Here is a 13867-nt window from a genome sequence, read left to right as displayed (position 1 = left end):
GAGGCGCGCGTCCAGTCGGTGTTGAACTGCCTGAGTTCGCTCAAGCGCAGGACAGCGGTTCCACTGAAAGATTTTCAGAGGCTCCTGGGGCATATGGCATCTGCAGCCGCGGTCACGCCGCTCGGATTGCTTCATATGAGACCGCTTCAACACTGGCTCCGCGGCCGGGTCCCGAGATGGGCGTGGCAGTGCGGCACGCTCCGTGTCCCCGTGACACCGAGCTGCCGTCGCACCCTTGTCCGGTGGTCGGACCCTTCGTTCCTGCGGGCCGGAGTACCCCTCGAACAAGTGTCCAGGCACGCTGTGGTCTCCACAGATGCCTCTGCCACGGGATGGGGGGCCACGTACAACGGGCATGCAGTGGCAGGTCTTTGGACGGGGCCTCAGCTGCATTGGCATATCAATTGCCTCGAGTTGCTAGCGGTACGTCTTGCGCTGGCCCGCTTCAAGAAGCTGTTGTCAGGCAAGCACGTTCTAGTCCGCTCAGACAGCACTGCGGCCGTTGCGTACATCAACCGTCAAGGTGGTCTACGCTCCCGTCGCATCTCTTGTTGTGGAGTCAGAAGTATCTGAGGTCCCTTCGGGCCACTCATGTCCCAGGTGTGCTCAACCATGCAGCCGACGAGCTGTCACGGCAGCCTCCACTTGCGGGCGAGTGGCGGCTCCACCCCCAGGCGGTCCAGCTGATTTGGCAGCGTTTCGGCGAGGCCCAGGTAGACCTGTTTGCCTCCCCGGAAACTGCCCACTGCCAGTGGTTTTATTCCCTGACCGGCGGCACGCTCGGCACGGATGCCCTGGCACACAGCTGGCCCCCGGGTCTGCGCAAATATGCGTTTCCCCCAGTGAGCCTTCTCGCACAACTCCTGTGCAAGGTCAGGGAGGACGGGGAGCAGGTTCTGTTAGTGGCTCCGTATTGGCCCACTCGGACCTGGTTCTCAGACCTCATTCTCCTCGCGACAGCCCCTCCCTGGCCGATTCCTCTGAGGAAGGACCTCCTGACTCAGAGACGGGGCACCCTGTGGCACCCGCGTCCCGACCTATGGAACCTCCACGTGTGGTCCCTGGACGGGATGCGGAGGTTCTGAGTGATCTCCCGCAAGCGGTTGTAGACACCATCACTTCCGCTAGAGCTCCTTCCACTAGGAGTCTCTATGCGTTGAAGTGGAACCTGTTCGTCGAATGGTGCGCCTCTCGCCGAGAGGACCCCCGATCATGTTCGGTCGGATCCGTGCTTTCCTTCCTGCAAGAAGGGTTGGAGCGAAGGCTGTCTCCCTCCACCCTGAAGGTGTATGTTGCCGCTATCGCCGCACATCACCACGCAGTTGAGGGTAAGTCCCTGGGGAAACACGATCTGATCGTCAGATTCCTGAGGGGAGCGAGGAGATTAAATCCTCCTCGCCCTTCCTCCGTACCCTCTTGGGATTTGACCCTGGTTCTCACAGCTCTCCGGGGTCATCCCTTTGAGCCTTTGCAATCAGTCGACCTGAAACTATTGTCTCTTAAGACGGTTCTTCTGGTTGCATTGGCTTCCCTGAAGAGGGTAGGGGATCTGCATGCATTTTCGGTCGACGAAACGTGCCTAGAATTCGGGCCCGGTGATTCTCACGTCATCCTGAGACCCCGGCCTGGATACGTGCCCAAGGTTCCTACCACTCCCTTCAGAGATCAGGTAGTGAACCTGCAAGCGCTGCCCTCGGAGGAGGCAGACCCAGCCCTAGCTTTGCTCTGTCCCGTCCGCGCTCTGCGCGTTTACGTGGATAGAACGCGAAGCTTCAGGACCTCAGATCAGCTCTTCATCTGTTACGGAGGCCAGCAGAAGGGAAAGGCTGTCTCCAAGCAGAGGATGGCCCACTGGATAGTGGATGCCATCGCCTTGGCGTATGATTCCCAGGGCGTGCCTTGCCCGCTCAGGTTGAGAGCCCACTCCACCAGAGGGGTGGCCTCTTCCTGGGCGCTGGCTCATGGCGCCTCGCTGACAGATATTTGTAGAGCTGCGGGCTGGGCGACACCCAACACGTTCGCTAGGTTTTATAGCCTACGTGTAGAGCCGGTATCTTCACGTGTACTCGCATCCACTAGTCGGTAGACGTGTTGTACCCACTCTAAGTGTCGGCTTGCAATGCCATTCCCGCCACTGGCCGGATACGTGCATACTTCTCTCCAGTCGTGTTCCCCGCTTGGCGAACCCTGTCGAGCTCCTCCGCCTCCCCCTTCGGCTCGGACATTGCGGAGTGTCTGATGCCAGGCCTACATCCGTCGCTGACGCTGTCTGTTGGCTGGGGCCCATATGTCGTGACCCCTCTACGTGAGCGGTCCCATATGTGTATTTTCCACGGTTTAAAACTCCCTACGGGCCGAGTCCGTGTCTTTCCCTTAGCAGAGCCAGCTCTGCTGTCACCTGTCAGATGAGTCTCCCCCTAACCAGGTGGAGCCATCCCAGGGACTCCATATGCGTACTGCCCCCCGGGCCAGTCCATATGTGTATTCCCACGTAAACTCCTCCCCCATTGGGTAGGTAGTGGTCTCCGCAGCGTCCCTTCGGGTTCGCTTCCCCAGTGTGTCTAGTTTACTTAGTGGGTAGTGGTTAGACAGCAGTAGACTCTCTCGGTGTAAGCTCGCCCCCTTCACCGCCAGCCGGTGCTATGGGCGGCTGAGCTTGCGCTGGGCACTGGAAGGGGTTTCGTAACTGTGGCGCTTTAGTTGGGATCCCAATTCGTCGGTCACTACTGACGTACGTCGAACGTGACCGACTGAAAGGGAACGTCTCGGTTACGTATGTAACCCTCGTTCCCTGAAGGAGGGAACGGAGACGTACGTCCCGTCGCCACAGTTTCTGTACCCTCGCTGTAGCGCGGACACCAGTTGTCTCCTCAGCGAAAAACAGAGTGCGATTGCATCTGCTTCCTATTTATATACACCTGTCGGGGGCGGTGCGCATTATGCAAATATCGCACGCCAATTCCATTGGCTTGTTTTAGTTTACACGAAGCTGATAGGGCTCTCTAAGCGATATCCCAATTCGTCGGTCACTACTGACGTACGTCTCCGTTCCCTCCTTCAGGGAACGAGGGTTACATACGTAACCGAGACGACTTCTGACATGGCTCTGTTTTCATACAGATTACATAAACACAGAATGTTTGTTTTCGATTTGACTTACACGATTTAAAACCTGACATTTCAACGTTTCTTTAGACATATGTGTCATTTTTTTTGTTATTAGTATTCATAAGTTACAGTTCATTTTCTGAGAACTATCAGATTGGACTTCGTTCAGAGGGAGATGAGAGATCACGCATCATGTTAGTTTTCTTTATTTTACAAAAAGCACAACATTGTGTTTTTACTCTGAGTGTACACAAATAAAAGAAGACATTCTATAGTTTCAATTGATATATTACTTATGTCTCTATGACAAGAAATGACAGAGTATTTTTAGTCTGTTTTGCTGCGATGTGAAAAAAATCCTGCAAAACGCGCCGGCGCGTTTTCAGACCTCAGGGAGTTAAAGTGGTCATGAATTGAGAAAAACTTTCCTTGATCTTTTGACATATGAGAGGTCATTGTACCATAAATATCCTATACTATATCGGTAAATAAATATAATATCCTCATCATTAGTCCCAAAAAGGCTTTTATTAAAACCAAGGTCCTAAAACGACTTGTTTTGGATTTTGTCTCAGTATGACGTCATAGTGCGGTAGTGATGGGCGATTTCAAAACACTGCTTCATGAAGCTTTACGAATTTTTTGTTTTGAATCGGTGGTTTGGAGTGTGTATCAAACTGCCAAAGTCACGCCCCCCAGAGGTGAACCATCGAAATTTCGAAACACTTATGATTTAACAAAGCCTCGTTTACTGAAATCACGTGACTTTGATGCTCCAAACCACTGATTCGAAAAAAAAGATTCGTAAATATTCGTGAAGCAGCGTTTTGAAGTCGCTCATCACTAGATATTGTTGAATAAAGTCGCTATTTTTTTTTTTTGTGCACAAAAAGTATTCTCGTCACTTCATAGTGTTAAGGTTGAACCACTGTAGTCACATGATCTGTTTTAAATATGTCTTTAGTAGCTTTCTGGGCATCTGAAAGTGTTAATTGTCTTGCTGTCGATGCAGGCCTCACTGAGCCATTGGATTTTATCAGAAATATCTTCATTTGTGTTCAGAAGATGAACAAAGGTCTTACGGGTGTGGAACGACATGAGGGTGAGTAATTAATGACAGAATTTTCATTTTTGGGTGAACGAACCCTTTAATAAAGCGTGGATGAATTTTATTTTTAAAATAGTTCCAGATCGTGTCAGTAGGACACTGTTTGTTTGCTTCATTTTACTGCAGATTCGTTTTTAAACAAGATCCTAGGCTTTTCAGAGAGACTGAAAATATAAGATGATGCAGTGCCGACAGTAATGTTGCAACACACCAGTGTGAGTAACAGTGTTTTTACCATGTGCCACTATTGCTTTGTCTGTTACAGATCGTTTGATGTGTACTTTACTTTCACTTTACTGAAAATTATGAACAATGATTATAAGAATGATAGTGCAACAAATGATGATCATACATTTACACAAAACACCGTAAGTACTGTAGTAACTCCAAGTGCTTAAACTTTATTTGCCACAACCAATACTTAAAGGTGCCCTCGAATGAAAAATTGAATTTATCTTGGCATAGTTAAATAACAAGAGTTCAGTACATGGAAATGACATACAGTGAGTCTCAAACTCCATTGTTTCCTCCTTCTTATGTAAATCTCATTTGTTTAAAAGACCTCCGAAGAACAGGCGAATCTCAACATAACACCGACTGTTACGTAACTGTCGGGGTGTACGCCCCCAATATTTGCATATGCCAGCCCACGTTTCCAACATTTTTAAAGGCATTAGACAAGGGCAGCCAGTATTAATGTCTGGATGTGCACAACCAAATCATCAGACTAGGTAAGCAAGCAAGAACAATAGCGAAAAATGGCAGATGGAGCAATAATAACTGACATGATCCATGATAACATGATATTTTTAGTGATATTTGTAAATTGTCTTTCTAAATGTTTCGTTAGCATGTTGCTAATATACTGTTAAATGTGGTTAAAGTTACCATCGTTTATACTGTATTCAAGGAGACAAGAGAGCCGTTGCTATTTTCATTTTTAAACACTTGCAGTCTGTATAATGCATAAACACAACTTCATTCTTTATAAATCTCTCCAACAGTGTAGCATTAGCCCGTTAGCCACGGAGCACTATCAAACTCATTCAAAATCAGAAGTAAACAATATAACAGTATACAATACTCACATAATCCGACGCATGCATGCCGCATACATGACGAACACTTTGTAAAGATCCATTTTGAGGGTTATATTAGCTGTGTAAACTTTGTTAAGGCACTGTTTAAGGCAAGCGCGAGCTCTGTGGGCGGAGAGCACGGGATTTAAAGGGGCCGCAGCATAAAATTGGCGCATTTATAATGATTCCCCAAAATAGGCAGTTAAAAAAATTAATAAAAAAAATCTATGGGGTATTTTGATCTGAAACTTCACAGACACATTCAGGGGACACCTTAGACTTATATTACATCTTTTAAAAACATAATCTAGGGCACCTTTAAATAATTAGTTCGCTTCAGAATAATTTTTTTCTGATAATTTACTCACCCCCATGTCATCCAAGATGTTCATGTCTTTCTTTCTTCAGTCGAAAAGAATTTAAGGTTTTTGATGAAAACATTCCAGGATTTTTCTCCATAGAGTGGACTTCAGTGGGGTTTCAGTTTCAGTGCAGCTTCAAAGAGCTCTACATGATCCCAGACGAGGAATAAGAGTCTTATCTAGAGAAACAATCAGTCATTTTCTAAAAAAAATAAAAATGTATATACTTTTTAACCACAAATGCTCATCTTGCACTGCTCTGTGATGCATCACGCATTACGTAATCACATTGGAAAGGTCACGCGTGACGTAGGTGAAAGTAACGATGTCTACAAAGTGAACGTGCAATAACTAAATCAAATGCCCTTTACAAACAAAAGTAAAACAACGATGTCAGATGATTTTGAAGTTGGAGGAGAAAACGAGATTTTCGCCCTACCACGGTACTTCCGCCTACGTCACAAGTGACCTTTTCAACATGAGTTCGTAATGCCTTGTGCATCGCAGAGCAGTGCAAGATGAGCATTTGTAGTTAAAAAGCATATAAATTTCTTTTAGAAATTGACCGATCGTTTCACTAGATAAGACTCTTATTCCTCGTCTGGGATCATGTAGAGCTCTTTGAAGCTGCACTGAAACTGACATTTGGACCTTCAACCCGTTGAACCCCAGTGATGTCCACTATATGGAGAAAAATCCTGGAATGTTTTCCTCAAAAACCTTCATTTCTTTTTGACTGAAGAATGCATGTGCACGAGGCCACCGTTTTCACAAATTCACGTTTTTGTAGTTTACACGGAGATGACAACGGTCTCGTTTTCAAAAACTTGCACTTTGAAAACCGTTTTCAAAAGTTTGTGCTTTCAGGCCCCCAAACCCCATTGTCATGTAAAAAAAACGCAAAAAATGGCCAAAAACACATAAAATGTTTTCCATTTTTTAGTTGAAAACAGTGTTGTGTAAACGGCCCCTTAGAATCAGACTCTGGCTCATACAAGTATGGCTGAATTTCACCATTTGCCATTTTTCAGCATCATAAGCTTTCAAAACAGTTCCACACGTGTAGCGGGGATGTTGAAAATGTTACCCAATCATACCAGTAGCCATTTACTTTCAAGTCTTGAATGCGACACGCCCATCAAAACAGGGGGTAAAAAAACAGAATAGAAAATAGCCTATTACTTCTAAATTAGGATGTTTTTTGATGTAAAAAATCTTCATATAAGTGGCCTACAAAGAACATTATAAAAAATTTAAAAAATGCAGTTCATTTATTTAATATGCTTTTTTAATATGCAGAGTTAACTATTTGGAGGCTGATATTAATGATTGTTCATTAAAGGGTTAATACAGGGCAAATGCATTCACTTTTGATTCACTCATTATTAAACAGTCAGTGACTGTCTTAAATCCAGATCGCAACTTTTATTTGTATTTTCAGCATTCTTACTGCAGCTCTAACATGTACATGCACAAGCCACAGAGCCTGCATGTGTGCGCACAGCAACCACAAACATAACTCTTCTTCACGGTTCAATATCCAAGCAGCATAATTGTCTGAGTTCCACACAGTGTAGTCAGGGGTGACATTAGTAAATGAGATCGGAGGACCAGGCTGCCTGAGATATTCCCCACACACGCTGTGCCGTCTACAATCCCGTTACACGTGCAGATTTCTCTGCTTTAATGTGGAGTTGTTTTCTAATCATGACGCGTTCTCTCCTGGGAAGCTCAAGCTCAAATTAAACAATAAAACTCCACACTTCCTAATGTGATTTTCTAAACACACCAGGTGCGACTGAGAAATGCATTCTGGGAGGTTTGTTGCAGGTCGGAGGGTGAAGTTAAGGGTAAGAGCTGGCAGATGCTGTAGAGATAGCACTCGGCTAAAGGCAGCAGCAGAATGAGCCACATGCTAACGCGCAGATGTTGTTTACCGCCAACTCACGACTCCATCTAAAAGAGTGATTAAACACAGCCTTCGCCGCCATATTGTCCAGTCCACCGGGACCTGCTCTTAGCATTTCCTGCGGTTAAATTCTGTCATTATTTACTCACCATCAGCTCTTTTTCATACAATGACAGCAATCTTACAAATCTTGTTTGCACTTGCATTCAATTGAAACACGGAACCTTACAAAATTCAAATAAAATTTACATTTCTGCACTCTGTGGAGCCTGGAAGTCACTTGAGTTGTCAGTATCATGCTAAATAAACTAAAAAAAAATTAAAAATAAAATAATGTCAAGTTTTAAAATAATAAAGTATTTTTTAAATATTTTGAGTTGTTTCATTGTATTATTTCATTATATATATATATATATATATATATATATATATATATATATATATATATATATATATTATACATATATAACATTATGGCCACCTGCCTAATATTGTGTTGGTCCCACTTTTGCTGCCAAAAACAGCCCTAACCCGTCAAGTCATGGACTCCACTAGACCCCTGAAGGTGTCCTGTGGTATCTGACATCAAGATGTTCAGACTTGTTTGTTCAGCACATCCCACAGATGCTCAGTTGGATTGAGATCTGGGGAATTTGAAGGCCAAGTCAATCCCTCAAACTCGCTATTGTGCTCCTGAACCATTTTTGCTTTCTGGCAGGGAGCATTATCCTGCTGAAAGAGGCCACAGCTACCAGGAAAAACCATTTCCATGAAAGGATGTACATGGTCTGCAACAATGCCATCCACGTGATGTAAAAGAAAACGATTCATCGAGACAAGGCCTCCTTCTTCCATTGCTCTGTGGTCTAGTTCTGATGCTCACGTGTCCACTGTTGGCGCTTTCGGCGGTGGACAGGGGTCAGCATGGGCACCCTGACTGATCTGCAGCTATGCAGCTCCATACGCAACAAACTGTGATGCACTGTGTATTCTGACACCTTTCTATCAGAACCAGCATTAACTTCTTGAGCAATTTGAGCTACAGTAGCTCGTCTGTTGGATCGGACCACACGGGCCAGCCTTTGCTCCTCACGTGCATCAATGAGTCTTGGTTCACCGGTTCACCACTGTTCCTTCCTTGGAGCACTTTTGGTAGATACTGACCACTGCAGACCAGGAACACCCCACAAGAGCTGCAGTTTTGGAGATGCTCTGACCCAGTCGTCTAGCCATCACAATTGAACCCTTGTCAAACTCGCTCAAATCCTTACGCTTGCTCATTTTTCCTGCTTCTAACACATCAACTTTGAGGACAAAATGTTCGCTTGCTGCCAAATATATCCACCCACTAACAGGTGCCGTGATGAAGAGATAATCAGTGTTATTCACTTCACCTGTCAGTGCTCATAATGTTATGCCTGATCGGTGTAATATGTAATATGTGTACTTCGTATATTTGGTCCCACTTTATATTAGGTGGCCTTAACTACTATGTACTTGCATCAAAAACTAAGTACAATGTACTTATTGGGTTCATATTGAATTGCAAAACACTTTTGCTGCTATTGAGGTGGGATACGGGTAAGGTTAGGGAAAGCTTTGGTGGTATGGGTAGGTTTAAGGGTGGGGGTAAGGTGTAAGGGATGGGTCAACAGTGTAATTACAAGTACAATGTAATACAAGTACAATGTAAAAGCATGTATGTACACAATAAGTGCATTGTATCAAATTATTAATTTAAATGTAAGTACATAGTAGTTAAGGCCACTTAATATAAAGTGGGACCGTATATTTATATAATAGTTTTCAAGTACAGACAATGGATAAATTAATCAAATATAAAATAACACTGCATATTATCTCCACTGTATAAATTAAATAAAAATGAATCATTATCGAAGTTACAAAAACTATTCAGTCAAGAGCAGTGAGTGATTTCTTTGTTATTTTTTGTTTGATTTAACATTAAAAACAGGCAGCAGGAATAGTTTTTTTTCCCTATTAGACATGCACGATCCAGTACATATACTGTTACACATGCGCTGTCTTTCTCGACTAATATACGTTCACTTAAGACATAACCGACTATGTTTGCTAGGATACTCGCCAAGACAGGCATGCAGACATAATTTTTGTATGAATTTGTCTGCCGAAGCGCAAGACTTGAAAGAGAACTCAGTATTTGCGCGCTGACTGAAATAAGCGTGTGCGCGCTTCGGATGAGCGCACACAAATCTTCTCACATCGCGTGCGAGTTCTCCTTCGCGTCTTGTTCTTGAAGGTTTAAATCAGCAAGGCTTAAATGAGTTTAGTTTAAACACAGATAGCAATGTGTGCTGTTCAGGTCTCGCCTGCGCTCGCGCGCTATCAACAACAAACCATATTAACCAATAGATGCGTCGTCATTCGAGATGGACCGCGGTGCAAGTGCGTACCGAACCGTAAGTAGAGAACCGTACGGTTCGATTTTTTACCGAGAACCGTTGAACCCCTAATATATATATATATATATATATATATAAACATTCAATTTGTTTAAATATTGTGATATAAATATTTGCTCAATGTTCCATAGGAAAAAAAAAAAAAAAATGGAATGACATAAGGGCAAGTAAATATTGACAAAATTTCTATCTTTGGATGAACTATATCTTTAATACCACCATGGAGGACCTCACATTACATGAAACCTATCTATTCGGATACGATCCCACAAGAAGATTCATGTGAATTGTGCCAAACGGCATTGTATCCAATATAACGGGATCCACTTAAAAGTGGATTAAAGCGCCGTCTATCACCACTATCTGTCTCTAATCCTCCACAGAGACTGAAATATAAAAGGCCTGGGGAAATATGAACAGATACTCCTACAGGATCCTGCCGCTGGGGCCGGGGCCTAATGCTCTCCCCTCTTCATCTGTATGTGTTTAACAGGAACACTCAGTGACATTTTAATTTGGGTATTCATGTATCTGCCAGAATATCCCAGTTCTGCCATTTTTTTTTTTAGCGCATTAAAAGGCATCATTAAACACTCTCCTAATATTCTCTCAGATTTGTCATGTGCTCAGAGTAATCAATAAGGAATTATGCAATGAAAATTCATTACGCTGTCAAAGGCGTGATTTCAGCAAATAATAAATGAATGGCTGTGTGTGACCTGAGGGATGCATGCTGTTATATACTCAATGCACAATGAATTTGCAGAAAGTAAATAAACCGCTTCATACAAAAACAAGCTGCATTCTCTTCATGACAAAGTCAAGGACTTTCAGTGCCTTTTCCAATTATACTACAGAGACTCCACCTACAAAGAACCATTTCTAGCCAATTAAATGTCTGAGCATAACTAAAAAAAAATATATATGTATTACTTTTCCAGGCCTGATATTCCCAGGTTTTCCTGGAACATTGGAATCCTGCAAGATTCTCTGTGACATTTAGCATCTGAATACTCACCAACTTAAAGGTCAATACTTTATAGGTAATCGGGTCTTCTACAATCTTCTGAAGGTTAGCAGCCACTGGGAAAACACATGTAGAAAGAGATACTGACATTAGGACTGAGCAATATGGATAAACATATGATATCTCGATGTCTCAGTATTCATGTACTTGCTCTGAAATGGCTTGAAGCAGGGGTCTCGAACTCAAATTACCCTGAGGGCCACTAGCCAAATTGTGTGCAACCGTCAATTTGAACTATATATATTAATTGGTGCAGTTATAGCGTTACTGATGCATGGACAGAGTTGAGCGACTCATCTTACCCTTATACCTAGCATATTGCTCTGCATGTTTAGTGGACTAATGACCCCTGAGATTGTTTCCTTTTGCAATTTTCTCCTTGCAGATGAAGCCGGTATCAGACCCATTTAAAGACCAGAAACATCAGAAACACCACTCTGATGTAATGGTCAGAAGATATTAAATATTTTTTAATCGATTTTCAAACCGCTTTGTATTGTTACAATGTCGGTAGTACAGTGTATATAAATAAACAATGTTCACTCATTCTCTGTGTTGTTTGGACTGAGAAATTTGCTGCATTCATGCCACGTTGTAATTACCGTAGTCACGAGATGACAACACGTGACGTTCTATTCGGAGCGGTTCACGTCCTCGGACTGGGAATTATGCGTTTCTATGGCAAGCAAAAAAGTCCACATGACGCATCACCTGGCTGACTTTTGGGCTTTAGTGAAAACTACAGATTAAACTTCCGTATATTTGTATTCCCACACAAGGACAGTCGGAACGACAGAGGGAACACAAAGTGCCTCACTCCCGCTAAACGGTTACTCTTTGAATACTTGAACCCGGGAACAATACAAGTCGACACCATTATAACAAAGTTTGCTAAGAAGTATTTCCTACTAAATAGAGCTGCACGATTCTGGATAAAATGAGAATCAGATTTTTTGGTTTCAAATAGGGATCTTCCACGATTCTGTATAGACAACTAAAGAAAATAACATGTAATTTATTAGAGGTTCTGACAAAATATTGATCAATGGACTCTAATTGCAGGAAAAGTGTTTAATTAATTTGAATGAATTCTTTTAAAAAATGGTTTTGAATGAATTCAATGACTCGTTAATAAATACTTGTTTCATTACTGGATGAATCAGTGTTTTTGAATGAATCGTTTGAATGAATGATTCAACGACAATATATTTTTCAACAGTCACTTGTCACCACCTAGTGGTGTAAGATGTAATTGATACAATCAATTTATAACTTTAAACTTTTATCTCAGCACTTCTGTGGTAATTTGAATATTAGAAATAACTACTGCGTGGTTCAAAACTGCTCTCTCTGGTTCAGCGGCAGCACGAAAACAGATTTGAATGTTCTGGTATGATTTTGTCAATAGACACTAGCGAATCGTTGTCATTAATAAATGAGATTGCATGGGTGTTTGAATCGAGATCGCGATCTTTTTACGAATAATCATGCAACTCTACTACTAAAGTAAGGTGGTATTTGACTCTGGTCAAGTGTATCCATAGCCGACTGGTGGGAGTGGCCTGGGATGGCAACATGCCCAGTGCATTATGGGTATAGAAGTTTTCCTACCTCTTTGGCAAAAGGAAAGTCAACAGCCTTTTTCTTTTTTTCTTTAGTCAGGTAGCACCAATTTAATTTTTTTTCTCCTTTGTACTGCATAGGCAGCCGAGTTTAATTGAAAGTCTATTTTGTTGCCAGCGATGAATTGCCCCTTTGAAAAACTAAAGGGATCTTGTAGCTCAAACAGTAGAGCATGATGTTAGAAACAGCAAGGTCATGGGTTCGATTCACAGGAAACGTATGGATTGATCAGATGCATACCTTAAACGCAATGTGATTTGCTTTGAATAAAAGTGTAAATGTAGAATTTAAGGACTAAAATGCACAGTGATCAATTCATACACATGGTTTTTGTAAATAAAATCTTGGCATTTCAGACATACAGGCGAGATAGAGTTGCTGCCCTGAGATTATAACTGATATTACAGATAAAATGGACAGTGTATTAAAACCCGTTCACACCAAGGATGATAACTATAATGATAAAGATGTAGTTCTAAAAATCGTTCTAAATTTAGAAGAATAGCAGAGTTCACACCACAGCTATAACAATAACCGCAAAGAAAAACAATATTGTTGGAATCCATTTCAATATTTATTTTTTTTTCCAGCTGATGAATGATAAAAAAACATTGACAGCCAGTCAGAATCTAACCTGCTTTAAAGAGCTCAATTATTTAAAGTGGCAAATGACAAAACTGAGTTTACTCAACTTACCCACTACAACATCATGACCATTGACCAGACCAGCAGAGAAGAGCTCCTGAGAAACTCCATCAGCAGTGTCTGAGAAGAGAAACAAACAAACACACACACACACACACACACACACACACACACACAGATGCACAGCATGATATCACAGCAAGAAAACCGTCAGAACACAAAGTTAAAAGCATGTTCTGGCAAACCCACGCACAACAAACATCAACAAACAAGTTGCAATGGCCTCAATTGCAATGAACAAGTCAGATCTAGGGCTGGGCGGTGTGATGCAGGGTTAGAGTTAACTAAAACTAAAACAATAAAAAAGAAACATTTTGATACTTGAAAAAAGATAAACATTGAAATAAAAAAAAAAAAAAAAACTTCAGCTAAAACCTTAGCTATTTCAGCTAGTTGCCAAAGCAACATTTTTCATTTTTTTTTTTTTTTTTTTACTTTTAGCTACATGTCAACTAAATCTCATTAGACTATTAGTAGACTGCTCAGTTAGGGTTAGATGTTA

At 42.3% G+C, this 13867-nt stretch overlaps 1 protein-coding gene across 4 annotated transcripts in view; it reads right to left on the bottom strand.

The window, feature by feature from the left end:
* stk39 (serine threonine kinase 39) overlaps positions 1-13867 on the bottom strand; it is a 93042-nt gene that overhangs the window by 8237 nt on the left and 70938 nt on the right. For all 4 annotated transcript variants that reach the window (XR_007185447.1, XM_048194631.1, XM_048194633.1 and 1 more), the window contains 2 exons: positions 13357-13425; positions 11029-11093 (listed from right to left, as the gene is read on the bottom strand). Coding sequence is in view for 3 of the 4 variants with exons in the window: in XM_048194631.1 (XP_048050588.1) it covers positions 11029-11093; positions 13357-13425 (134 nt within the window). In the remaining variant the exon portion in view is untranslated. The remainder of the gene's footprint in view (positions 1-11028; positions 11094-13356; positions 13426-13867) is intronic.

This window comes from Megalobrama amblycephala, linkage group LG6, assembly GCF_018812025.1.
Source record: "Megalobrama amblycephala isolate DHTTF-2021 linkage group LG6, ASM1881202v1, whole genome shotgun sequence".
NCBI classification, from domain to species: Eukaryota; Metazoa; Chordata; class Actinopteri; order Cypriniformes; family Xenocyprididae; genus Megalobrama; species Megalobrama amblycephala.
Note: the sequence above shows the minus strand (reverse complement) of the source record. Positions and strands in the feature narration are given on the sequence as shown.